Here is a 27,044-nt window from a genome sequence, read left to right as displayed (position 1 = left end):
CAGTTTGGTCGGTTCTGGTCCAATTTACCGGTTCTATGGGTTCCATGTGCACCCGTATAGTGAGGTTCGGATTTGGGTCTTGTTAATTTTAATTGTAAGATTATAAATATTTTAAATATATACTAATTATTTAGCAATCAATTCAGGTTTGCCAAATAGGGGTAATCTAGGAACTGACCTGAACCCCACCAGACTAACAGTCCCAGCGAGAGGTCGGAATAGTCAAATTACTTGCAGAGATCTGACGAAGACTCGAGGCACGAAATTCCCATATTTTGTTTGCAAGAAACCATCACATACAATACAATTCCTTTCCTGCAAGTATCATTTGAATGGTACATGGGCCGCATCGTAAAGACCACCTGGGGTAGAAATCAGCCTGGTCCGCTTGCCAGGTGGGCCATCACGTTGAAAATCAATGGATCGCCATTGGTCTTGACTCCCTCCCTCCCTCCATGAATAGAATTTTATTGGATCCGTCGAAATGGAGGTCAAAATATCCACCGTCCCTATTTTACTCAACACGGTGTCCTTAGGTAGAGATTACAACTTGAAAGAATATGATTTTGAGATTGTCCCAAATGGGACCAACAGTTTAATGAAGGAGGTATGGTGGTGCACAATTTCTTTGAGTACCAGCGTGATACAATCATCAGAACAAATCTTACGTAGAAATTTTAACCAGATTTTTACTTTCTTTTTTCTTTTTGAGTAAAGCTGTGATCAAAGCCATACCGATCAACTCATTAAGTGGCCCAAACATGCTATTTGGAATCAGATGTATTGTTGTCAATCACTCTCTATAGTGCGGCCGCATGATGAGCGGATCAGAGAGATTTTTGAACCAGGTTGTTGGTGGTGGGGCCAAACCTCTCGCACTTGGACTTTTACACAGTTCTACGTAATAAGTACTTGTGGAGTAACTGGACGATAACTTGTAGTGCAACTAGTTGCATTGGATGTAGGACCTCCGAACACAAGAAATGCTTCTTTGAATCTTAAAATTAAATAAGCCTACATTCTTATTTACTCCAGCTGTCGAGTATCCTTCACATTTAAATATATCCTTCACATTTAAAAGGCGAGAGAAGAAAAGAAAAGAAAAAAGACCAAAAAAACAAAAAAAGGAATATCTAAAATACCAAAATTAGTGGAGGAGAATACACAGAAATATAATTATCTAAAATGCCACAGACAATTGCTGACGCCTAGATAAATAGGGCGTGGAAAATTAAGAAAAATAAATAAAACTCAAGCACCTGGGCCCGCCTTCCTAGGCCTTTTTGCTGAGAAGGAAACAATCCCAGCCAAAGAAAACAGCATGACCTTTAGATCGAATCCTTGTGGTCTCCACTCGGGATCCACAACTTCTTTTGGATCACAAACACCTTCTCATCCCCATCCATTTCTGATCCATCAGCATCTGCCAACGCCACCAGTTCCCAGTGCAACGCTGTCAAATACTTCTTGACAAACTCCACAGCTGGCCGCTTGTCACGGATGATCACAAAACCAGTCGGCCTGAGTATGCGGTCCATCTCGATTAGCAGGTCCTCGCCACTGCAGCCTTTCTTCTCAATGTCCGAGAAGACAGTCCAAGCATGGAGGAGATCATATGTTCGGGGGTATGTCGAGAAGGCTTCACACCTGTAGATGGAAGAAACCAAAGCATTCGGTTGGTCTCACATTTGAAAAACAGCGCCTTTGAGGACATGAGAGCCTAAAGTTCCAACCAGTCACATTTGAAAAAACAGTATCTTTGAGGACATAAAAACCTGAAGTTCCAACCAGCAGAGCAAGAGAACGGGAGAAAACGAACGTCTAAGCTGTTTGATCTCACTGGCAAACCCTTGAAGGATTTCTGAGCAAGGCTGCATAATAAGTACAAAATATACCTTTACCTTGAATTGGACAGGGTTAACTCGAAGAAGGGCTTCTTCAACCGAGTCGAACCTAGTTCTTGACCTAGGTTTCAAGTTAAAAACAAATCTTCAGGATGTCATGTACTGCCCGGAAATTTTGGAGGGACTCTTCCATGGACTTGCCATTTTGTGTGCATAAGTGAATGGTCTGTGCTTAGGGGAGCATTCAGGCCATGACAATGAGCTCTTCGAAGGTTTCAGTCACATCCCACTGGTTGAACCAGACTGAGTTGACATCAAAATTTCCAAACCTTGCCATGGGTTGTCCATTTAGTTTTGAAATTACACTTGGACCATTGTATTATTATAGATGCAAATTTCCTATATAGTATGGATTTTAATAAACATTTGCATTTACATACTGCAAAATCAATAACAGTACAGGAATTATAAACTACGTTAAATAATAATAGAAATTAACATTTAAAAAAATAGAAAGTATATGCCATTCCCAATCACTGTGTGCCCTAAAGACCGTTACATAAAGGTAGCGGTGGCACCCCTTACACGGTCGTAAAGGCCCTAATGGCCCATTAGGGAAAAAAAATGACCCATAAAAACCGTTACAGCCTTCATAACATCTCAAAAAAGAAGTGCACATAATGGGCTTTCTTTGTATAGGGTCTTAAGCTATGCGTTATCTGACTGAACTAATGCAACTATATTCAAATTGAATGCATAACATTTAGAGCGTATGTGATGATCATTTCATCAAACACTCCTAAATACTCTAAAAATTGACAAGGACTTAACAAACCAGTAGATCAGCCCTCATACATGCTTGATTTCATGTTTGGAGTGCAACATTGCAAGCAATTTGGGAGAAATTGGGGAAATTTTGAAATTTTCCCAAATCAGACCACCTACACTCAAATTTCAAAATTAGAGTGTATGTGATGATCATTTCATCAAATACTCTAAATACTGCAAAATTAGTCTCAATTGATAATTGGTTGAAAGAAATTTTTGAAAAAAAAAATGGAGAACGTGAAAAACTAATGGATATCAAAATCAAAGCTCCAACTCTATGATTTTTCATGTAAAACATGAAGAACCAATGGATTTATAACCATTGACAATTATTTAACATAATTTCAACAAAAAAGGGATCAGAAATTGAAATTTTTCACCGGATTGAACATGTGGGATATATTGGCATTACCTGTGCATTTCATATCGCACAGGTGGGATACAAGATATATCATGCAATATATCGGCCGATATCGTTGATATTTAAAACATTGCCCTTAACGCCCATTCTATAACAATTTCCCAGACATTATTAACAAACCACTCGATGCTTCAGCTAACACCATGAAAGCATCTGCCATTCCTTTCTCCCCAGTGGACCATAAACCTACAGGGATACACAGCCTCCAGACTACTTGAGCTTTTTTCCAAAGAGAAACCCCATGCCACACCAAGAAGAGGTCACCAATATCAAAGGGCATATACCAGGCCAAATTGAATCTCCCAAGAAGAGAAGCCCACGATTGACTGGCAAAGGGGCAGTGGATAAAAAGATGGTTAACCAACTCGGCAATAGACATGCACATAAGGCAAATATTTGGGATGATCATGGAACACTTTTGGAGATTGTCAATCGTCAGCCATCCAAAAGCCCCAACCTTAGGTGGGGCACCATAGTGCCCCATGAGAGACGTTTTTTCACTATTCCCCCTCCTTTCCAAAGCAAGAAGTACAAGGATCTAACCGAAAAGCAGCTTGATTGGACTCTCATCCATCCCATTCTGTCACTTTCACCAACCAAAGGGCTACAGGACTGCAACAACTCTAAGAGAGTTGCATACTCATCCACCTCCTCATGTCAAAGGAAGCAGCGACAGGGTGCAGCCCACACAACCGTCTCACCACAGAGCTCATAACATCTATCAATCATAATATAGTGGTCCGGAGCCAAACCAGCTATAGCCGAGAATTTAAAGTTAGAAGGGGCAAATCACCCCTCCACACGTCTTCCCAAAATCATATCCTCTCCCTATTGCCCAAATAGAAAGCGAAACCTTCCCTAAACTTATCTCTCATGCTAGAAAAGCCTTTTCATACCGCTAACTCTATGTAGTTAGATGATTCCTTCATCCACCATCCTCCTTCCGACCATCCATATTTACTAGCAATAATGTCTCTCCAAAGAGCTCCCCTTTCTGTCCCAAACCGCCGCCGCCATTTAAACAAAAGGGCCTCATTCATCATATCCAGATTAAGAATATTAGCCCCTCCCTCCTCATAAGGTTTGCAAACCTCAATCTTCTCCAACAAGTGGAGCTTTTTCTTTTCAGGCAAGTCGCCCCAAAGAAAATCCCATCTATGCTTCTCTAGACGAGCAAGAACCGCTTTTGGGCATTTGAATAGCGACATGAAATAAAGGGGCAGATTGGACAAAGCCATTTTTGTGAGTGTGATCCACCCTCCAAGCGGCAAATACCTCCCTAACCATCTCACCAATTTCCTCTTGAATCTTTCCACCATCATGTTCCAAAGGTGCCTGGCCGGCTTTCCAATCCAAAGAGGAAGGCCCGAATAAGACAAAGTTCCTGCCTTGTACCCGAGAGACTCCGCAAGGCTCACGATTTTATCCCTATCCAAGTGAACACCTAGCATTTCACATTTGATATTAACCTTTTGCCCCAAAGCCGCCTCCAAACGCCGATGGATCGCACTCAAATTGACGATCTTTGTCACTACGGCCTCACAAAAAATAAGTGCATTGTCCACGAATTGATTGTGGGAGATCAAGGGATTCACTCGATCCACTCGAAAACCATTGAATAAATGCACCTCGTGCCCTTTGCATAGCATACAACCCAAAGCTTCCACTATAACAATAAAGAGAAACAAGGTATTGTCTAATACCTCTCAAGCTTTAATGTAGCCTCTGGAGGAGCCATTTACTAGAACCAAGAATCTAGTAAAACTAATGTATTCCTTCATCCATCCTCTCCACGCAACCCCGCATCCAATCCTACCACGCATATAATCCAAAAAGCCACAATCCACATGATCATAAGCTTTCTCGGTCCACTTTCCATACCACCTCTTTTAAGTCTTCCTTATGTCTTGAATCTATGCACTCGTGAGCGACAAGGGCACAATTCAAGATTTGTCTCCCTTCAATAAAGGTATCCTAATACTTAGAAACCACATTACTGAAATCTTGAAGTAAGAACTTTAGCAAGAATTTTATAAGGACCACGAATAAGACTAATCGGACAAAAAACCTTAAGTCTTTCTGACTTCGGGATCTTATGGATAATCGCTATAAAGGAAGCACACATCTTGAAGGAGAGGCACACCCCCTAGCAAGAAACTCGCGCATAAAGTTCATTCAATCTTCTTTGATTGTGTCCCCAAAAAACTAATAGAAGGCAAGTGGGAAGCCGTCAAGGCCCGAAGAGAAAACAACTTTCACTTCTTCCTCCGCGAAGGGACACTCAAACAAAGACGATTCCTCATTCAAGAGACAACTGAATTGAACATTGTCCAGTGTAGGCCTCTTCCAATTTCCCTTTTTCAACAGGGCTTGGTGGAAGTTAACCACTTCCTTACACACCTTGTCTTTCTCCTCTATCCTTTCGTTGTTCACCACTATGCTATTGATCTTGTTATTTCTGGCTCCCGCACTAGCAATGTTGTGGTAGAATAGAAACTATTGTTTTTGTTCCCCCCTCTTTAAGCCACGTAGCGTGGAATCTCTTCCACCATTTTATTTCCTCCTCTTTTAGCCAATTAGTGTAATCCGTAGCTGACTTAGACTGCAAAGACTTCTCCTCCTCGAAGAGTTTTGCCCCTTCTACTTTTAGGTCAAGTTCATGCATAGCACATAACACAGAATCCATATCCGCAAGATCTCACCAAGGAGGGAAAGCCTTCAACCCTAAGCCATGATAACTCGAACCTAAAAGATTTAGGACCACAATTTTCTTCCTCCACTTCAAGAACATTAGGGCAATGGTCTAAAATAGGTCTTGGCAAGGCGCACTGAGACACCAAAGAAATCCTATCCATCCACTCTAGAGAAAGGAGAAAACAGTCCAGTCTTGAGAAAAGAACATTACATTGGTGTCCCAAGTAGAAAATGCCCTCACGATGCTAGTTCCCCCCCCCAGATTTTTCCCCAACAAACCTGGTGACGTTAACATCACCTCCAACGCACCACTACCCTCCAAGTTTATTACGCGCCTTCAACAATTCTTCCCACAAAGCAAGCTTGTTGGTCAGCATGTTTGGACCATAAACTGCAGACAATGTCCAATGAAAACCATCAGCCACACTAACTAGCACCACAAAAACACTAAATACTTCAATTTCCTCCGCCTCTTTCGTCCACTAAGCCAAATCTGATGCAGGACAATTAACCGCTTGCTCTAAAAGCTCAAACTGCTAGAGCATGGAGAATTAATCCCTTTTATCTCATAGCCCTGGCCCGACATCGCATGGGTTAGAACCTCCACCAAACCCCCCTCGTGGTCCCCACTTCACATGGGTATTGCTTCACACGAGCCACTTGCTTCACATGGGTGGGGCCACCTCACACGAGCCACATACTTCACACGGGCCACCCACCCCGAGTGTGTCCCTGCATACCACAGGCCACCCCACTCGAGCTCGGTGTGAAAATGCCCCTGCATTAGAATCCCAAGCTACTAAAATCCTTCTAGAATTGTAAGAAGCATTCAAGCAAACCCAATCCGTGGATTTCACACCCCAAATGGAATCCAAAAACCTACGATCAATTGACTGCATTTTGGTATCTTGGAGAGTAATAATTTGAAGTTTCGATCGGTTGAAGATGTCCCTCACTTGGGTCTTCTTAAGACTACACCCCAAAACCCTAACATTCCAAGATAGAATCTTCATCTGGGAACCGAGCAACCCCCACGATCCTTTCGCTAACATCCATCAGCCACCCCTACTTTTGCCATAAGATTTAAGATCCAAACTGACCAGCACTCTTTTGCCCTTTGATGTTTGTTGATTCTTCCTTAGCGATGTTAATTGTTGTAGTTGCCTACCCTGCTTAATAAATTAGAAAAAAGCAAAGCAGCCCTCATCTCTATCCCCAAATGATATGCCAATCTACTTGACCACATGGCATAATGCCTCTTTGATCCATCCCCCACCTTTCAATATCTCCAACTTGTAAATGTCGTACGTAGCTCACAGAGGTTCCAGGCTTTTGAGCGTGGGCTTGGATACCATCGAGAATTCTGTCTGAAGTGGTTGTCAATCGAAGAGGGGCCACCTCCAGTGGCTCCTTAAAAGCCGAGCCAACATCTCCAGGACACCGTAAACTTAGCTCCTACACCGCATCATCTAATTGAAGGCACTTGTCCATGTGCAAGATAATCAACCCTTGCTCCTCTACTCCTGGATCTAAGAAAATAGATGGAGGGTGTGAACAATCCATCTCCGTGTCCTCCGCCGGCTTCAAATAAATCTCCATCGGATGATGCAAAAAGGAGTGGGTGTCTTCGATTGTTTATGGAAAGAGAGTTGAACTCTCAACTTCAACGAGAAAAGGTTCCTTACACGAGCAACTGATATTAGTGGGCGCCAAACCTCGAAGAAACATAATTCTGCACATGTTTTGAAACGAGCCTCTTCCAGAGGCATTTCGAACGAACCTAGGTTCAAAATACATGTCAGTCCTATGATAGCTTTGTGACTAGCTTCGGGTTCCTGAGCCTCAAAATTGTTCACCACGTTTTCTTTAAGATCTCCAAGCCATTCGTTGAACAAAGCCTCAAGCTCGTGTCTCCCGAACCACCAGAAGATAGCATCAACGTACATGAGGTATTAATTGCCTCAACAAGTGTCAAACAAAGAGGCGATGATCCATCACCTGTCATCCTTTGCATCATCTCCTCTCGCCACGTGCCTCTGCTATCCTCCAAGACTCCGTGAAAGCACGCAAATCGTACTCCATCTTCCTTCGAGGGGTCACCACCGACAGAAACTATCATGTCGCCATAATTAGAGTCAAGAGCTTGCCTGGTCTTCCATCTTCCATCCATTACCATCTCCAACTTCCTTAAAAAGACAGAGACTTTGACTTCCCCAATAGTCATGACCATTGTCTTAGTGGCAGGAATACCCTTCATCCTCCAAACACAAATCATCGCCAGACAAACCTCCTCGTCAACAAGCACAGGAGGCTCCAAATCTATTGCTATGACTTCTCCCACAAACGAACCCACCATAGCAAAGGCCTCCATGAACTAGGTTTCCATCGACAATTCGTGTACAGAGAACCAAGCTTCCTTCCATCCAAACGACGTCCAGTCAGCCCATCTGCAAATGCACTTGACTGGCCATAAGCGACTTCTCCACCTTCACCTCCACCTCCAGACTAAGGGCAATCCAAACAGCCAACGGCAACAAGACCTCAAGATTACATTGATCTATCGTAACCCCTCTGTCGTTCTCAAGCCATCGACGTACGCTGGCCAAAGGAGAACCATCCACCACCTGCATCGCCACACTCCAACAAAGGGAATCCTAGGTGTGCTCAATGACCTTTGGATGAATTCTCATGACCAAACCAGCTTCGTCAACATCCCTTCTTAACCATAGTTCCTCTCCCCCTTTGCCCTCTCCCCTCTTCATATTTTTCCGATTGGCCTAAGAATCAAGAGTCTCCCTCACCTTCTTCCCTTATATCGCATCCCTAAACCCCTTCCTCACTCCCCCTCCCCAAGCCATTTCCCCCCTACCTGCATAAGCAGAGCCCAAAGGCTCCCTACCCTATGGTTCTCCTTCCCCAACTCAATCCTACTGCTCTTCTTCTCTTATTTCTTTGCCACCTGCTAGTTCATTGAATCAAGGCCATACTAAGCTCTCTTAAAGATCTTGATTGTTGCTTTGAGCTTATCTTCCTTCTCAAATCGGATAAACGTGAATCCTTTGCTTTGCCCTTTGAGTTTTGCATTACCAACTCCTTGACCGAAGCCTCTTTCCTAAACACTCTTCTGAAGTTGTCTCTGTCCATCCCTCTAGGTACCCTATGACAAACAGAGCAGGTAAGACCAACGGACGTAAGAGGAGCTCCCTTTCTTCCCTTTCTAGATGTCTTTTCCTTGGACTAAAGTCCACCCCTCTTCCTATCAACCATCCTCGACTTCTTTCCTTTCCCATCCTCTCCCTACTTATCGTCGAGTTTCCCTCCTTCAGCCTCAGCCCTAATGCCTAGAGCTTCTGAGATAACCTCTATTAGCAATCCTTGTCACCCTTACCCTACCTTAGCTTTTCTTATCCGCATTGATGTATTTCTCTCGAATCTCCTTGCTCCCAGATTTCCTCCTAAAGCTTGTTCCTCTTCGTGCTGAGGTCGACCTTCCCCGAGGAAGGGTCTATAGCATAACGACTACTCCCTCCTGAGGACCTCCCGCTTGATCGATGGCTACCTCTTTGCCGCAAGATTCCATGGCTCGAGCTCTCTCTCCGTATTTCAGACCTCCTACTGGAGGAATGACGACTCGATCTTATGGTGCATCCCAAGCCTCCTCATCTCTTGATTTGTGTCGTTGTGTCTCACCTCAATCTCGAAGCTCCTCAAGTCACGTTCATGGTCTTAGCTCCCCGTGTCACTGTGTCATCCGAAGATGATGAAACTACTCTCATTTTATGGCTATCCTATTCCTATGCTTGATTTATTTGCAGGCCATACAATTAAAGAATTGACCTTCACATCCTATGTAATTATGCCTAACAATAAGATTCCAAAATGACTTTCCACCAAAGGAGCACATGTTGTGAAGCCAGCAATTTTATGGGATTTTGGCAAAATAACTACAGTTCTACTTTATTTTCTCCTTAAAAAATGAATGTGGTGGTCATTTTGGATAGAATCATGTAAGAAATTATCCTAGAGTTCCTAACGTCATGATGATCTCTAGAGAGCCACATTAACAACAATGTGGCCCTAGATGAGTCGATTCTGAATTTTAAAAAGCTGGCATCACTTGCTCCAGACCTCTAGTGCATACCTCAACAACTGAGAGTGACGGGTAGTGGGACCATAGCCTCCATATAGATAGTTGACATGATCTGCATCTATCATGCAAAATGAACTGGGCACATCTCATCCCTACTCACAAGAGCTCAAAGAGGCCATTGTTGCAAAATCCAGGGGAGATATTCAAAGATGATCTTTATTAAGTGATGACGACTTCGAGTTCAACCCCTCATCCAAGACATCCCAAAAGATAGGGCCCGAGATGATGGGCCCCTAGTTGGTGAAAATCATGTTGAAACTCCTTATCAGCTCCACCCAAAAAAAAAAAAAAGGAGAAGCAAGAGTATCGGGGGTGGCTTGCACAAGCACATGGGGTGAACTCAACTGTTGTGATCATCCAAGCAATGAGATTTACCTTTAAAAAGGAAAAAAAAAAAAAACCAAGTTGCATAGTTTAGCAAGAGATTGTTACAATTTTAGAGGGACTGGGATCACTAAGAAATAGTGGTGTAATTTATCCTTCTATTATGGGCTAATGTTTACCATAAGAATACTCCTATAAGTCTGTAATTTCCATTACTACAAGAGTATTCCTATTAGTTTTATGTACTATATCTTATAATCTAAGAAATTATAGATCTTTTATACCCTCTTCTTGTAATCTATAATTCTATAAGTTCATCTTTTATGCCTCATATCAATTTTCTCTGTATCAATGATATCAGTCGATATATCCCACGATATATCTTGTATCCCACCTATGCGATACAAAACGCACAAGTAGTACCGATATATCCCATGTGTTCGATCTGATGAGCATTTTTTGTTTTCAATCTTTTTTTCTTTTCCTTTCTTTTTTCTTTTTTGGTACATAATGTTAAATCAAGGTCAAATGGTTATAAATCCATATTCTTCATGTTTTGCATGAAAAATAATGGATTTGGAGCTTCGATTTTGAGATTTGAAGGAGATGGACTGAGTTGCGTAAAATTGGAAAAAATCAAATTTTCTTAATTTCTCGCAAATCAGTTGCAATCTGTGTCCAAACACAAAATCAAACATGTATGTAACTTGATCTAGTGATTTTTCTTTTGCTTTTAATGTATTGCTTGTGTTTCCATACATGTCTTCTTAAATTTATAAATTATATAAAATAGACTTTGAATATATTTGTATCGGTTCAGTTAGATAATGCATAGATTTTTTTTTAAGAAGTAACTAAACTTTTATTAAGAAAACTCACCAAAGACAAGCAACAAATACAAATCCAAAAGGCGCTCACACCCGAGACTCTAAATACAAAGAGGTTCTACTAATAACCTCCTCAACCCTCACCTGAATATTGTTGAAACAACACCCATTCCTCGCTCTCCAAATAGCCTAGAAAATTGCCATAATAAGGAGCCTTGACGTAGATTTGACAATCCTCCCAACTCCTCCCCATTGCCAAGCCCAAAGGAGGCCATTCACCGACTTCGGCATCACCCAGGACAAGTAAATCAACGAGAGGAAATAGCTCCACACCTTATAGGCTATGGGGCAATGAATAAAGATGTGGTCAATCATCTCCTCATTACTCATGCACATGAAGCAAATGTTCGGAAGAATCATCGACCTTCTCTGTAGATTATCTATCGTAAGGATTCGCTTCTGACACACCAGCCACACAAACACTGCCACACGAGGAGCCCCATAAAAACAATGATGGAACAGATGCCCAAGGAGACTATGCGAAGTCTCCGAAACCACACCAAATAATGATTTAACAAAAAACTGCCCGGAAGCACTTCTACACCACACCTAAGAGTCGTCTTAAGGATCGAATTTCACATTCCTTAGCAGCTTTTGGAGGCTAGTATATTCGTCGATATCTACGTCCAAGAGATCTCTGGGTAGGGCGGCATCCAAATCGTCCCGTCCCCTAAAAGAGACACAATCGGCAATACAAATGAATATGTCTGGAGCTAGACGAGCAATCCTAGGGAACAAAGCCTGCAATTGTTGGTCCCCGCACCAATTATCGGCTTGCACACCTCTCCCCCCACTTGAGGAGGTGAAATTTCTTCCCCTCACTAGCGCCATTCCACAAATATTCTCCTTAACTTTTCAATCCTCTCCATCACTGTCCCAAAGATGGATAGGAGGCTTTCCAACAGAAAGGAGCAAACCAAGATAGGTGGATAGGAAGGAACCGACTTTACACCCAAAAATATCAGCTAAGGACTGCAGCTCTTCCTCAGCGACGTGAATGCCAAGAAGTTCTGATTTTGCTACATTAATCTTCAAACCCAATGCTACCCCAAAACAGACGGTCAACTTCCGAATATTGTCCACTGCGCTTGCCTCTGCCTCACAGAATATCATCTGCATATTGAAGGTGAGAAATTTGAGGCCCATCGCTGGCTACCTTGAATCCCTAGAATAGCCCAAACTCCCCGCCTCTCCATAACATGCCACTAAGCGCTTCCTCAACTACCACAAATAAATAAGGGGATAGAGGGTCCCCCTGCCTCAATCCTCTAAAGGCCCGAAAAAAACCTTTAGGCGACCCATTCACCAAAATGAAGAAAGACGGAGAATGAACACAAGACCTAATACAGCGCCTCCACTTCTGGCCGCAACCCAACCTCATAAGCATGTAATCCAGGAATTCCCAATCCACATGGTCTTAGGCCTTTTCGATGTCAAGTTTGCAAACTAGGCCGCTTTTCTTCTCTCTAAATCTTGCATTTATGCATTCATGTGCTATCAGTGCGCTATCGAGGATTTGTCTGCCAGCAACAAAAGCTCATTGATTGTCAAAGATCACATTGGAGAGAACCTCCTTGAATCTAGACGCCAAGATCTTAGCTAGAATCTTGTAAGGCGCTTCAATGAGACTAATCGACCTATAATCTTTCAATTGCTCGGCTCCTTCGAGCTTAGGAATCAGGATGATGAAAGTGGCTCCCATTTCGGCAGATAAGTGACCCCACTCAAAAAATCCAATAAAAAGTTCATCACATTCTTCCCAACGACATGCCAGAATTTTTGGGATAAAAAAAATAAAAAAAAATAAAAAAAAACAAAACAAAACAAAACAAAATGGGGAAGCCATCAGGGCTAGAGGCTTTTTTCCCACACATCGATTGCAAAGCTACTTAAACCTCGCCTTCAAGAATGGGCTTCTCAAGGTACCCAATTGCTTCCTCCGAAATCTGCCTAAATCGAACATGATCCAGGGTCAGTCTTCCCCAGTTTTTAGCCAAAAGTGGTTTTCTAAAATAAGAAGTAATAGATTCAGAGATTCTATTCTGATTAGAAGTATTAGAACCATCAATATTTAAAGACCCGATCCTATTTTCCCTTGCCCGGGCACTAGCGAACGAGTGGAAGAAACGAGTGTTCTTGTTTTTTGTAGGACCACATACAAAGGAACAAGTGTTCTTTGTAGGACCTCATAAAAAGGAAACCTGCACTTTTTTTTTTTGTAATGTTTTGATTTCTAAGTGAGTATTGATGTCTTTTTTAACAATCCCTAAAGTTTCATTGAAAATTTTGACCAATGTTTCCCCATGTTTGCCAACAACAACGATACATTATGCGATACAAACGATATGTACCTATGCAATAACCGATATGTATCCATATCCCACAAGTGTGATACATTACGCGATAACGATATGGAAAACATTGCCTCCTAGAACCATCCCTCTCTCTCACCTTGGAGAGACTCACCCTAACACCAATTCCTCCCTCCCTCATGACTCGCCCTAACTCCAGGTTGACACTATTGTAGGCAATATAAAAGGGTCCCCCCCCCCAATGATAAGGAAAACATTTCCTAGGACACTTGGTTTTATTTTCAATAAGTGACAAAAGCTCTTCTTAAAGCTAAAAACACCTTGTTCTCCTTCATCTTCTGGGTGGTAATGTTGATGTCATTACTCTTACCCAGTGTTTGAAATATCGGCATCGCGTTACGTATTGCATCCTTGGGATACAGATATGTATTGGTTATCGTACGGTATATATCGTTTGTATCGGATAATTTATCGCACTTTGTGGGAAACATTGGGAAAATTATTGAAATTTTCAATGAAACTTCACGGATTGTTAAAAAATAAAAACCTCAATACACACTTTTAAATCATAACATCTCAAAAAAGAAGTGCACATGATAAGTTTCATTTGTATAGGGTCCTAAGCTGTGTTGTCTGACTGAACCAATGTAACTATATTCAAATTGAATGCATAACATTAAAAGTGTACGTGATGATCATTTCATCAAACACTCCTAAATACTTTGAAATTATTCTCAAATAACAGTTTGTTGAACGGAAATTTCAAATATATATATATATATATATATATATTAATAATTTTTTATTGATTTTTTTAAAATGATTTTTATTTTCCAAAAATTGGCAAGGACTTAACAAATCAGTGGATCAGCCCTCAGACACTCAAATTTCGAAATTAAAATGTTTATGATAATCATTTCATCAAATACTCTTAAATACTTCAAAATTAATCTCAATTGATAGTTGGTCAAAGGAATTTTTTTGAAAAAAAACATGGAGAACATGAAGAACAAATGGATTTGTAACCATTTGACATTTATTTAACATAATTTCAACAAAAAAAGGGATTGGAAATTGAAAATGCTCACCGAATCGAACATGTAGGATATATCGGCACTACCTATGCGTTTCGCATCGCATAGGTGGGATACAAGATATATCATGGGATATATTGGCCGATATCGTCGATATTTAAAACATTGCTCTTACCTAAGAGGTGTCAGAACGTCTCTCTTTGTATATGTTGGGAACTCATTATGTTATCTTTCTTGTTTTCAAAGAATTTTTCACCATTATCCATCAAAAAGAAAATGCCTAAACATTTGTTATCTGCATTTCACAAACAGAAGAACTAATGTATAGCTAAACGTGGATCATTAGAAGCTGACTTGCACCAATCTGCATTTTAGGCAAACAAGACCATTTGTCCCAATCTCCAAATGCTGTTTGCTGGACAAGCATATTAGTCCTATCCATAGTTTTGGCCCCACAACGCAGAGGGAGTAGACGTGGATTGGCCTCTGCAACCAATCCTTCTACTTGGTGGCAAACAGGCCGTCCCACGGCCTCTTGGAGTAAGCTGAAATGGTCCAAAGAGCACAGGCCTGTGAATGAGAGAATCCAAAACATGGACATGGAGAAACCCTATGGAATCCTCAGGAAATGAAAAACTGCATATCCAGTCCATTGTCTAGTTTAGGATGTTGTATTCTATGCAAATGTTAATAGTTCAACAGCCAAACAGCTACACCTGTCTCTTGTAACCATGGACATCGACATTTAACATGCTTTTTGGAAGCAACAGATGTCCACATTTTTCAGGAAACCTTGGAAACAGAAATCAATTTCCATGCCTACTTTTTTCTCTCAGAGGAAAGTAGGCAATTGATTTCTTTTCCACGGCTTTCCACCTTCACAATGAAACAGTTCCCTTTCCAAAGAATTCTTACTGGTGCACTACGGACCTTTTTTAATGTACCCCAAAGGTGAATGGCAGGATCCTGGTTCCCACCTATCTGCATTTTGGTGAAACGGGGCCATTTGTCCCAGTCTCCAAATGCCATTTGCAGGATGAGCAAAGCTGTCCCTGCAACAATTTTGGCCGCAATCCATGCTTAAGATAAAGATGGATAGGATCAATCATGATCCACCCACAAATTTGGCGGCCAAAACTCCGCCTCCTTTTGTGGTAAATTTAAATTGGCCATTAGGGTTTTCAAACTTGAGAGTAACATTCATGGCCATAGACTGCTTACCAGTCATGGACAGTGCCTATCAGGCCTCTGTCATATATTATCTTGAGTGTGTTTGGTCCATCTTCTGGCACTACATTCATCACCCAAACATTTTTATCTCTGAGGGCAGCTGCAAATGATCCTAAGTTTGCCTTCATGTCCATCACGTTCCTTAGAGTGTCCAGCTCAATCTTTGGCTGCAACAGATTCCAGTAACTCTTTACCCTCCGTTGCCAAATATCCTGCACCATGTTAAAAGCATCAGACACTGCTTCTTCTGTTTTGCATCATGTGAATGGGAACAGGAATGTAAGCTCAACGGGCTTTTGGATTACCGTGTCCTTTTCAAACATATCATTGGTATAATCAAAATCGGCCAGACGAGGAGGACCAGCAGTCAATCGAGCCGGCCAAGGAACCAATCCACTCCCTCTGGCTCTCTGGTTCTCTGATAAAGCCATAAAGAATTTAGTTACTGCATTGTTCAATTTTGTTTCAAGCAATAAAATCATAAATATGAAACGGAAGATACAGATTAGAAGTTACCATACAAGTAACGGAGATAATCCAAATGGCATGGAAGGGTTTTCTATTGAATAGCATCCTATAATAAAAGAATTCCACCAATCCACTAATTGAAAGAAAAGCATGAAGAAGAAGGAAGCGAAGAAACATAAAAAAAATAAAAAAAAATAAAAAAAACTGGAACCTCATGGCTGAAAATGTGGCACTGATGAGTGGTTTTAGAATCTGAACAGACAACTAACAGGATGCTATCCATTATCCAGCTTTCTTATGATGATTCAAGAGATGAGTCATATGGATGTAGTTACTTATTGGTGGCATTACCCTACACTAGGTATCGCTAGTTCCAAAATTTTCAGATCCTCAAGCAAATCATGTTAAAAAAGAATCTGATGCTCTTTGTGTTGGTTTTTAATGGCAATAAATCGTACAGAGATAAAATTTTAAAAACCTTTTTGCCAATTTTGATATTAAGGATCACCATCCATGAATCAAGCCATGTTTAAAAAAACATAAAATAATCACACGATTATACCTGAGTGAATCATCACTACCAAATCTACTATGGGTTTAGGATAAGGAGAAACCAAGATGATTCATTTGGTAGGGGCTGAGGATAAACCAGAGATATCCAAGAGTGGGCCATGCATGCCAAGACATGTGCACATGTGGAGGAGATGAATTGAGGACACCTACTCTTCTCTACTTCTCTCTTTTCCTATCACTCTCCAAGGGGGTGTTTGGCGCATGGAATTAGATGGTATTGAGTGGGATGGAACTTTAAATCCCTTGGTTTGAAAAATCATCCCTTTTTGGTTCATCATAGATTTCCAACATTGGATCATGTGCATGGAGTAGGGAGGGATAGGAAGGGCTTTCTGCAATTCAACGAAGACATGGATTTCCTCCTAAAAGCACAAGCTAGGACTTTCTTTCACTACGAAGGGAGGTGGGGTCCACCTTGATATTTGTGAGGAATTCACCCCATCCATCTATTTTACAAGATCATTTTAGGGTAAGCGACGAAAAATGAGATAGATTTAAAACTCAAGTGGGCCACACAAGAGAAAATAGTGGGGATTGAGTGACCACCATTGAAACATTCAACGGGCACAAAAGTTTTGTATCACGATAAAGTTTTCTATGTTGCCAATTCATCCCGACAGGAATGAATTTATAAACGGTTGGGATGGCATATAAACATCAAGGTGGAGCACGGGAAGGTTTCAACAATAGGAAATTCTTTCCCCACTCTTTCCTCTCGTATGGCCTACTTGAGTTTTGGATCTGCTTGACTTTTGGTAGCATGTCCTAAAATGATCTCACAAAACAAATGGATGGATTACTCACAAACATCAAGGTGGGCCCCACCTTACTTCTCAGTGTAGTTTTCAAACACGATTTTCGAGATTGGTAGTTGTTTTTCATGTACAACCAAACACTACATGAATCAAAACACGTATATAAGCCCTACATCCGACATGATCCAAACACCAAAGCGAATAGCTCACTCCCGTGGCATTAAGAGACAGTCCACAGACAAGTGCATTTATGGCAAAAAAGCAATTCCATCCCACTTAATACCATATAATTCCATGTGCCAAACATCCCCTAAGCTCTCTCCAAATGGAAGACATCCAAGGGGGGGTGGATGTCCAAAGCTTCTCACTCCATCCCTACTACAGTATGATCTTAAATGGGAGGATATTTAAGATTTTAGGAGAGCATTATATTATGGTACTCCACCACCCCATAGGACCTCTGTATACCCTACCATGAAGGAGGTTTGTTTACCTTCCTAATCCATGGACCCCATCTATTTCCTTCTACTATCTGTGGTGTCCATTCTTAGGCAAATCCCATGCCACCCCAAGGTGTTGCCCATTAGATTTTAGCCATTGGATGTCCGTCGGGGTTGATTTAAAACACATCAACAGTTAAAACTCATCATTTAAAGGTTGAAAAAACTTAATTAAACAAAAATAGTTAGGGTTGTTGGCCACCCTTTAAAGCATCTAATGGACGGTTCAAACCTTAAGATCAGCACACTAACATGACATCTCCATGCAGCAACAAAGAGCTACAACGACTGGCCCTCGGCTCAGGTTCATTCACAAAGAGAAAGGCAGAAAGAGTGCGACAGGGTAATCGGGGCAGATCAGTTCCTCAATGAAAGTTCTCTCTTGGAATGTTAGAGGGGTGGGGTCGAGACAGAAAAGGAGGCTCATTAAGGATGCCTGTGGTAAAGTAAGGAAGATATAGTATGTTTTCAGGAAACTAAGGTAAATCATTTTTCTGATTCTTTGTTGGGATCCCTATGGAAAGCTTCAGATGTTAAGTGGGTTTGCTGAGAAGCAACAGGTAATGCAGGAAGCATTCTTATAGCATGGAAATCTTCCCAGTGGTTGCTCCAGAATAGTTGGGTTGGCGATTATTCGATTTCGATAATTTTGGAAGACAAATCTTCTGGTTTTTCATGCCTATTTTCTTCTGTTTATGGCCCAATTATTGCGGCCAACAGGCAAGTATTTTGGGAGGAGTTGAATAGTGTCAGACAACATTTTAATGGGCCGTGGTGTATTGCAGGAGATTTTAACATAACCAGATATGCTGAAGAAAAATCGAATGGCAGAAGAGTTACTTCAGGAATGCAAGCTTTCTCGAGGTGGATAGATGAGCAAGAGCTGGTGGATTTGCCCCTGCATGGCGCTAAATTCACTTGGACCAACTGTAGAATGAATCCAAGCTTCTCTAGATTGGACCAGTTCTTGGTTTCCCCTAACTGGCTGGAAGCCTTTCCGTCCTCCCTTCAATCAGCCCTTCCGAGAACGACGTCCGACCACTGTCCAATTTGTCTGTCAGTCAAGGAGCAGAACTGGGGGCCGAAACCTTTCAGGTTTGAGATCTCTTGGCTAAAGATTGACAGGTTTCAACAGAATATCATCGATTGGTGGAATGAATGCCAGGTAGATGGTTTTGCTGGCTACAAGCTTTGTAGTAAAGTCAGATTTCTGAAGTAAAAAATTAAAGTTTGGAGACAGCAAGAACAAATCCTAAGAGAAGCAGAAACTGACTCTATTCTCGCTGAGTTACAAGTGATTGATTCAGGAGCTGGGGGCGGGGCGATGTCTTTTGAAATCCTCGTCAGGCAAATCCAGCTCATTCAATCTCTGTCAGCAAGGGTCCTCCAAGAAGAAGTCTATTGGAAACAAAGATCTCGGGCCAAATGGATCAAGGAAGGTGACAGGAACACAAGTTTTTCACTCCATTGTCAGTATGAGGGCAAGATGCAACAAGATAAGCAGTATGGTCGTTAATGGTGTAATATCTGAGGATAAAGAGATAACCGTGGAAGAGGCAATATCATTCTTCAGCTCGTTGCTAAAGAAAGAAGAGCGAAAGAGACCTAAGCTGGACAATCTCCATGTGGAGAGCATTTCTGCTGAAGATGCTATCATAATGGAAGCCGCCTTTAGCCCCGATGAAGTGAAGATGGCCATGGATTCTCTAAGTGGTGATAAGGCTCCTGGGCCTGACGGTTTCCCTATGATTTTCTTTCAAAAATTTTGGGAGATCATTCAAGGGGATGTCATGAGTTTTCTCAAGGAATTCTATGATAGAGGTAGACTTTCTAAAGGTCTAGGTGCCTCATTTATTGCTCTTATCCCAAAAACTCCAGGTGCTTCCTCTTTTAAAGACTTTCGTCCGATCAGTGTTTTAGGCAGGCCCTACAAGATTCTGGCCAAGGTTTTAGCCTCCTGCTTAAAGAAGTTATGGAGAAGATAATTTCTGAAAATCAAAGTGCGTTTATCCAAGGAAGGCAGATTCTAGACTGCGCTCTCATAGCTAATGAATGCTTGCATTCGAGTCATATATCAAGGAATAAAGGTATTTTCTGCAAGTTGGATATTGAAAAGGCCTACGATCATGTGGATTGGGGCTTTTTGCAATATATGCTAAGGAGGATGGGGTTCGGAGCCAAATGGAGAGGGTGGATTCGAGAATGTGTGGGCACGGCTTACTTTTCAATCCTCCTAAATGGTTTCACAAAAGGTTTCTTCAAAAGCTCTAGGGGCTTGCAGCAAGGAGACCCTCTCTCTCCTTTGTTATTACTCATAGTCAGCGAGGCCCTCTCAAGAATGCTCCAAAAAGGACAAGAAGTTGGAATCCTAAGTGGTATTATGGTGCAAGGGATGGCCGTGCCGATCTCTCATATCCAGTTTGCGGACAATACTCTCCTTTTTAGTTAAGCCAATATTGTCAAGGTTAACAATCTTCGCACTACTATTCATTGTTTTGAAGCTGTCTCGGGCCTTAGAGTTAACATGTCTAAATCTACGATGCTCGGAGTTAACATGGAGGAAGAAGAGTTGAGGAGTTACACGGAAGAGTTGGAATATTCTGCAGCTACTTTGCCGACCACTTTTGTTGGGCTCCCCCTGTGTATTGGTAGACCCCCTAAGTATCTATGGGACAAGGTCATTGAAAGGTTTGAAAAATATCTAGCCTCTTGGAAATACAGATATTTATCGTTGGGAGGAAGACTCACTCTCATCAAGGCCGCCCTTTCCAATCTTCCCCTATACTTTGTCTCTATTTAAATGCCCGTCTTCAATGCTGACATGACTCGAAAAACTAAGGCAAAATTTTCTTTGGCAAGGTAAGGAGGAAAATAAAAAAGTTCCGCCTAGTTGACTGGAAGCAGGTTTGCAAAAAATATCAGGAGGGTGGCGCTGGCATCAAGGGCCTCAAAATTATGAATCGGGGCTCTTCTAGGTAAGTGGATATGGAGGTTAGTTTTCGAGAACGGGGCTATGTGGAACAAGATTATTAAAAGTAAATACGGTTGTTCAGAGGGAGGATGGTGGACCAAAGATTCTTCCTTATATAAGGCTTCGGCCATATGGAAAGGAATAGTCTTTAAAGGGGTCGGTTATGAGCTAGGAAAAGGGGATAAAATCAGGTTTTGGGAAGACTTATGGATAGGGGACACGGCATTGAAAGATGAATTTTGTAACATTTATCTCCTCAGCCCTTGCCAATCTGCTACAGTGAACAATTTCTTTTCGACTCAAGGAGGCAAAACTGTTTGGTTCGTGGACAGCAGAAGAAATCTTCAAGACTGGGAAATCAACAAGTATGCTTCGCTCGTGGATCGCATCTTCAGAGCATTGCCAGACCTATCTAGGGATGATAAAATTATCTAGAGACCAGATAAATCCAATGCATTCACGGCAAAGTCCTTATTCAATCAACCGGTTAGCAGCCCTTCTCCCCTCCCTGATCCTCTGATCAGTCATATTTGGAAGCTGTCGATTCCCCCCAAGTTCGTTACTTTTGGGTGGTTGGTGGGTAGGAAGAAAATCCTTACGGTAGACAATCTTAGAAAAGGGGCATGACTTTGGTGAATGTATGCCTGTATTGCATGAAACAAGAGGAATCGGTGGACCATTTGCTCATTCACTGTCCTTTTATCAGCCTTATTTGGACAGATTTTCTCTCTCGGTTCGGAACAAGCTGGTGTTTTTCGGAGTCAATGGATCTCCTGTTAAAAGCTTGGCACGGGATCATATTTGATAAACAGAAAATGTGGATTTGGAGAATAGCCATAATTGCTATCTGGTGGTGTGTTTGGGAAGAAAGGAATGAAAGATGTTTTCAGGACAGGGAGCACTCAGCTGAGAGTGTAGCTAGTAAGGCCAAGCGCACTATCATTGAATGGGCCACTGGTGTAGACAGTGTTAAGGGCTGCAATCTTTTGTTTCTCGAAGTTTAGATGGGCTTGCTTTCCAGCTTCCCTTCTTCTCCTTTTGTTTCTTTGTTTTCTTTATTATAATTCAGTGATCTTTCAAAAAAAAAAAAAAACATGAGATCAGAAGTAAACCAAGTAAATCCCATGTTGGATCGTGTGGTCTTTAACGAACTTGATGAATAGACCCAGTATCACCCACTTCTAGTGGTCATGTAGCGGCCTCATAAAGTGAACTAAAGCACCTACTATCAAGCCATCTTGGCCCACATATCCTCAGGTCTAAGAATATGGACAAAGCTAGTGCAAATCTGCAAGTATTATTCTAGTATGGACATGATGGGCCTTCCATTCTAGAAATTTGCAAGTGATCCTACCAATGTGAATGACCAACAATCCAACCAAGTTGATCATCCACAGCTCACAAATACACACTTGTGTGGGGTAGGGCAAAGGCACACAAACACCAAGTCGGGTCCAATGCTGGAGACTGTCCATCCTGATACCAAGTCGATCCCCTCACACCAAATGACCATCAATGAAGAACAAAGGCAAGTCCTAGTACCTTTATGGTCATGGCCTACGCATTGAGATCCATGGACCATATCTCTCCCTTGGCACTTGGTCGATGTGTCCAATCTCTAAGATGCCCAAGGACTCGGGGGCTACACCTCAGAATCCTAGATGAATAACAAACATGTCCACATACAATAAGCATGACATACGTATGAATGAAGATCTATGCATAACTAAGTGCATGCATACCTAGGTCCAAGAGCCACTTAAACATTGGTTTTCTAGGGCACAACCCCAACATTCTAAAGCGTGAACTTCTAAATCACTCATGATTTCTTAGTTTTAGGGTGTATGGACATTCGATACATCAGGCATCACAATGAATAGGTCAAACGGCGAATGATTTTTTACTTCTTGTTCTATGTCATTCAAACTTTGATGACAATGATGATCTTGATTTACAGCATGTTATATGATAGGTACTCTAAATATGAGGGTAAATTCAATAAAATATGTAGAGAAACTATGACAACCAAGAATTGAGGAGCATTTCCTCCTAACACAAAAAACTTGACCATAAATCATTCTGTAAAACTTTTTTGGAAATATAAAACTTTACTGCAAACAAATGAAAAATAGACCGTTGGTTGACTGCGTACCTAGAATTTGAGATATAATATGGTGAATGTCGAATTAACTAAAGAGAAACCATTGGCATTATAAACAAGAATCTTTTGAATGGTTGGAAAAAAAAATAAAGAAAAAACAACAGATATCACAAAAAATGGGTATAAAGGACTACAAAATACAAACTCACGTTGAGAGTAAGGAGTGATGCAAGCTTCCATTGGCACACCCCACACAGCATCTGGATCATCATCAGATCTGCACAGAGGAGGTTGAGTACCAGGCTCTCTCTCCATGTAACAGTCATTTGTCAGAGGTTTGACCCAAATCACCGTTTGATTTCTTTTCGCAGCAATTTTCCAGCACATGCGTTCAACAAGGGCACTCATCTCTCTCCATATACGGAGATATTCTTCATCCTGTGCATATGCTTCAGGAGACGAGTAGGCAAAATAGCCTCCTGGTCTAAGCACTCTATCTAACTCAAGCAAAAGAATCCCATCCCTTTGTAGCCAATCAATCCTACAACGAGAACAATGAGCAAGCTCAAAAGATCTGCTAGGGTAAGGAAGCCTCTTTGTCCCCAACACCCCGAGAAATGCAGGAATGCCCCTTTCCAGGGCAAACTGGATCTGGTTTTGATGTACATCATTCGGTGCTAAAGACATAGCGATTATGTCAGATGATAGGAGATAAGCTCCAAAGCTTGCAACTCCACAGCCTACATCAAGAACCGTTCGGATCCTCCCCTCATTGTTTAAATTACTGTTTGTGAAATTGAGCATCTGCACATTCAAATCAGGACCGATATTGATCATTTTACTCACCAAATTCAAGACATGTATAAATAAGACAAGAACAAACCATGCTGCACAAGAAATTAACCAACTTTTATAAATAACAGACTTTCTTAGAGAAGAGAAAAGGAAAGACCAACTATCCTTGACCTTAAAAAAATAAAAAAAACCAAATTCAAGAAATGTATAAATAAAACAAGAACAAACCATGCTGCACAAGAAATTAACCAACTTTTATACATAACAGACTTTCTTAGAGAAGAGAAAAGGAAAGACCAACTATCCTTGACCTTTAAAAAAAAAATTTAAAAATAAATAAATAAATAAAACCAACTATCCTTTAGCTAATGGATAGCAAATGCCACTACACAACATAGGCCTTGAGATCCCTTGCAAAAGAAGGAAACCCCAGAGCGTGTAAACAACAAATTTACAACTTATAGACTATACAGCATTATCCAAGTGGGACAGAAATGATGCAATGTTGTTCAACAAAGCATGCTAACAATCCTATATAAAGTTACCATTCAAATTTCAAACTACTTGCACACAAAAAGAAAGCACTTTCAAGTGTAGCAAACAACCAAGAAAGAACAGTACTGGATTTTCCTTCTTTTCTCTTCCAAAACATTCAAGAGCAACATGGTAAGAATAGTACTGGATTTTCCTTCTTTTCTCTTCCAAAACATTTGAGAGCAACATGGTCTTACATTTGCAAGCGACTTGATATATTTATCAGCTCCATAGTGAAAATGCGTGCCTCCCCCAGGAAATATAATCCGTTCACCTTTGACTACCATCCAATTCTGGTCAGATTTCTCATGTGCAAGGTGAGTGTGAGGTATATTTGCTTTCCATACTTCATCTCTGCTCCTTGGCCACTTAATCGGAACCTGCTAGAAGCAAGCATTGCAGCACCAGCAACAAAACACATGGTGGGTACCAGGGACCAGAAAAGGAAAAAAAAAATGTTCAATTTTGTATCTGGTAGAAAAATAAAGGTAATATGACCTTGTAGCCTGGTGGTGGAGGGATCAGGCAATTGTAGCGCCTTTCAGGTGGAGGGCAGTGCCTTTCATAGTGCTCCATCAAAGACAAATCCAGCTTCAACCTCAGTTGGTATATAAGATTTCTGTCTAGGCAGGGAATTAACTCAGAATGCCGTTCATCACAAACCTTTGGAGGCAGAAACAGAAAGAACCAATGAGGATATGACAAAATCGTAGATCATCTCAGTCAGAAACAGATAGGTCAAAAGACAAACCGGAAAGCTTTTTGGCACAAGATCATCATCTCCATCTTCCAGTCCAAACTTGGCGGACGAGTCATCTTGCTTTCCACCAAGCTCAGCGTCTTCGTCACCACCCAAATAGGATGACCCAAGTTTTCTCAAAGTTTTACCATAATCCATGGCTGATCCACCATGTTGAGAGCCAAAAAAGGACCCATAATATACAAATAAAAAAGCAAGAAAAATCCCAACAAGGCACAAGGAAGCAACCAATCGCTTCTTTTGGACTCCATCTGATCTTCCCCTCATGATTTTGGCGCAAAATTCAAACCAAGCTACTGTTTGAGTTTTATTATAGCATTCAAAAGAAGACAAAAGGGGACAGCATTTCCAAAACTTAACCAGTGGCAGATGGCCACTAAGAAACTACAAAACTCTTTACAAAACTGCTTATTTGACAATTTACACTCTGCCTCCCAGGCACAATTCAAAAGGGAATCCCAGAAAGACTTGCACTACTCATATAGAAGCACCACCCTGTAAAATCCAACCCACATTCTGTCAACTAACCAAGACTAGAACACTCAGAAAGAAATAGAAATAACAAAGTCCGGTTCCAATTAAATCAAATAAACAGCATACACAGATGCTTAGGCAATTCAAGCAAGGAGAGATGGATGAAGCAATTCACATGGGGAATGATAGAAGAGGTGATCGGTGGCACACACACGAGAGATCTGGCCACCTGGCCCAAATTCAGGCTGGCCCGCTCATCGAATCCCGGTGGTCAAAATAATGGCCACTATCTACATTCAACATATTGACAAGGGGATCAGTTACTTTTGGGGCAAGCATATGCTCGCACCCAGATCTTGCACCCATGTGCCACATTGGCAACTAAGCAGTGAGCGCCTCTTCGATCCCCCCAGCATTTCTCACCAGTCCCGACCAATTGCCAGGAATGGATCAGCTGCGCATATCTGAGAAAACAGCAGATGGCTATCAAAACATTATAAATCTACCAAACATAGATGCAACTACACATCAAAGCGTGAGGAGATGATGAGAAAACCACCCCAATACGGATAGAAAACCACCACCAAAACTGAAATCTTCAATATCAATATAAGATTATCATGCGATAAGCTTCAATGAAGGGGGGAAAAAAAGGTCATAGGTAGAAATTAGTACAGTACAGAAAATCACACTTTTCTCGATCAGGCCATGGTTTTAAAACTGGGACTTGGTGGCCCCATTTAAGCTCCCACCGCAAGTGTACGTTAGCAAAACAAATGAGGAAATCTAACATTGCCCACCGACGACCGCAAGGCATTAAATTTCACCAGAAAAGCAATGAAAGAGACTAACCACAGCCAGTGCTATAAAAATCCAATGTCGGCGAAAACTCCAAAAAAACAAAAATCTTGAAGAAATCAAACTATCCAAAACAAAACCCTAGGAAATATTAAAATATACAATTTTTCAAAAAAAAATTTAAAAAAAAAATCACATTTCTCTGTAATCATCAAGATCTCGAAATCAAATACGGAATTTTCGAAACTAAAACGAGAAAAGGCCCTATTTTAATGCTGGATTTCGCTACACCGAACGCCGGATCTGAGGTAACAACGATCGACTGCGTGGTTTCAGATGAATTCGATTCCGATAGACAAAAAAACAATAGAATTCCGTTCCAAAAGCGTTAGATTTCAATTGAATTCAATATAAATACGAGCATTGAAGAATAACTTACTGCATATAGATCTAGGTCGGAACACGGTCTTGGGAGAATGACGAAAATGGAAACCCTAGATTTCAGAGAGAGAGAGAGAGTACACAGGAAATAAGATAAACAGACAGAAAAGGAAAGGGCATCGAGGGAGACGCGAGGAGCCGAGGCGAGCA

The 27,044-nt window shown here is 41.3% G+C and overlaps 1 protein-coding gene across 2 annotated transcripts; it reads right to left on the bottom strand.

Annotated features, from left to right (window-relative positions):
* Positions 1-1,115: 1,115 nt before the first annotated feature.
* On the bottom strand, positions 1,116-27,044 carry LOC131245867 (probable methyltransferase PMT3). Of its 2 annotated transcripts, none has more exons than XM_058245607.1 (8): positions 26,893-27,044; positions 25,173-25,676; positions 24,920-25,084; positions 24,619-24,801; positions 23,302-23,896; positions 16,030-16,142; positions 15,716-15,936; positions 1,116-1,647 (listed from the first exon to the last, which is right to left on the bottom strand). In XM_058245607.1, the coding sequence occupies exons 2-8, from the start codon at positions 25,446-25,448 to the stop codon at positions 1,329-1,331; spliced, it is 1,872 nt and encodes a 623-aa protein (XP_058101590.1). In that variant the 5' UTR covers positions 25,449-25,676; positions 26,893-27,044; the 3' UTR covers positions 1,116-1,328. The 2 variants fall into 2 exon arrangements, with proteins under 2 accessions (XP_058101590.1, XP_058101591.1); XM_058245608.1 differs by lacking the exon at positions 26,893-27,044 and adding an exon at positions 25,831-25,990.

The sequence above is a fragment of the Magnolia sinica genome, chromosome 5, assembly GCF_029962835.1.
Source record: "Magnolia sinica isolate HGM2019 chromosome 5, MsV1, whole genome shotgun sequence".
Classification (NCBI taxonomy): Eukaryota; Viridiplantae; Streptophyta; class Magnoliopsida; order Magnoliales; family Magnoliaceae; genus Magnolia; species Magnolia sinica.
This window is presented reverse-complemented; position numbering and strand designations above follow the sequence as displayed.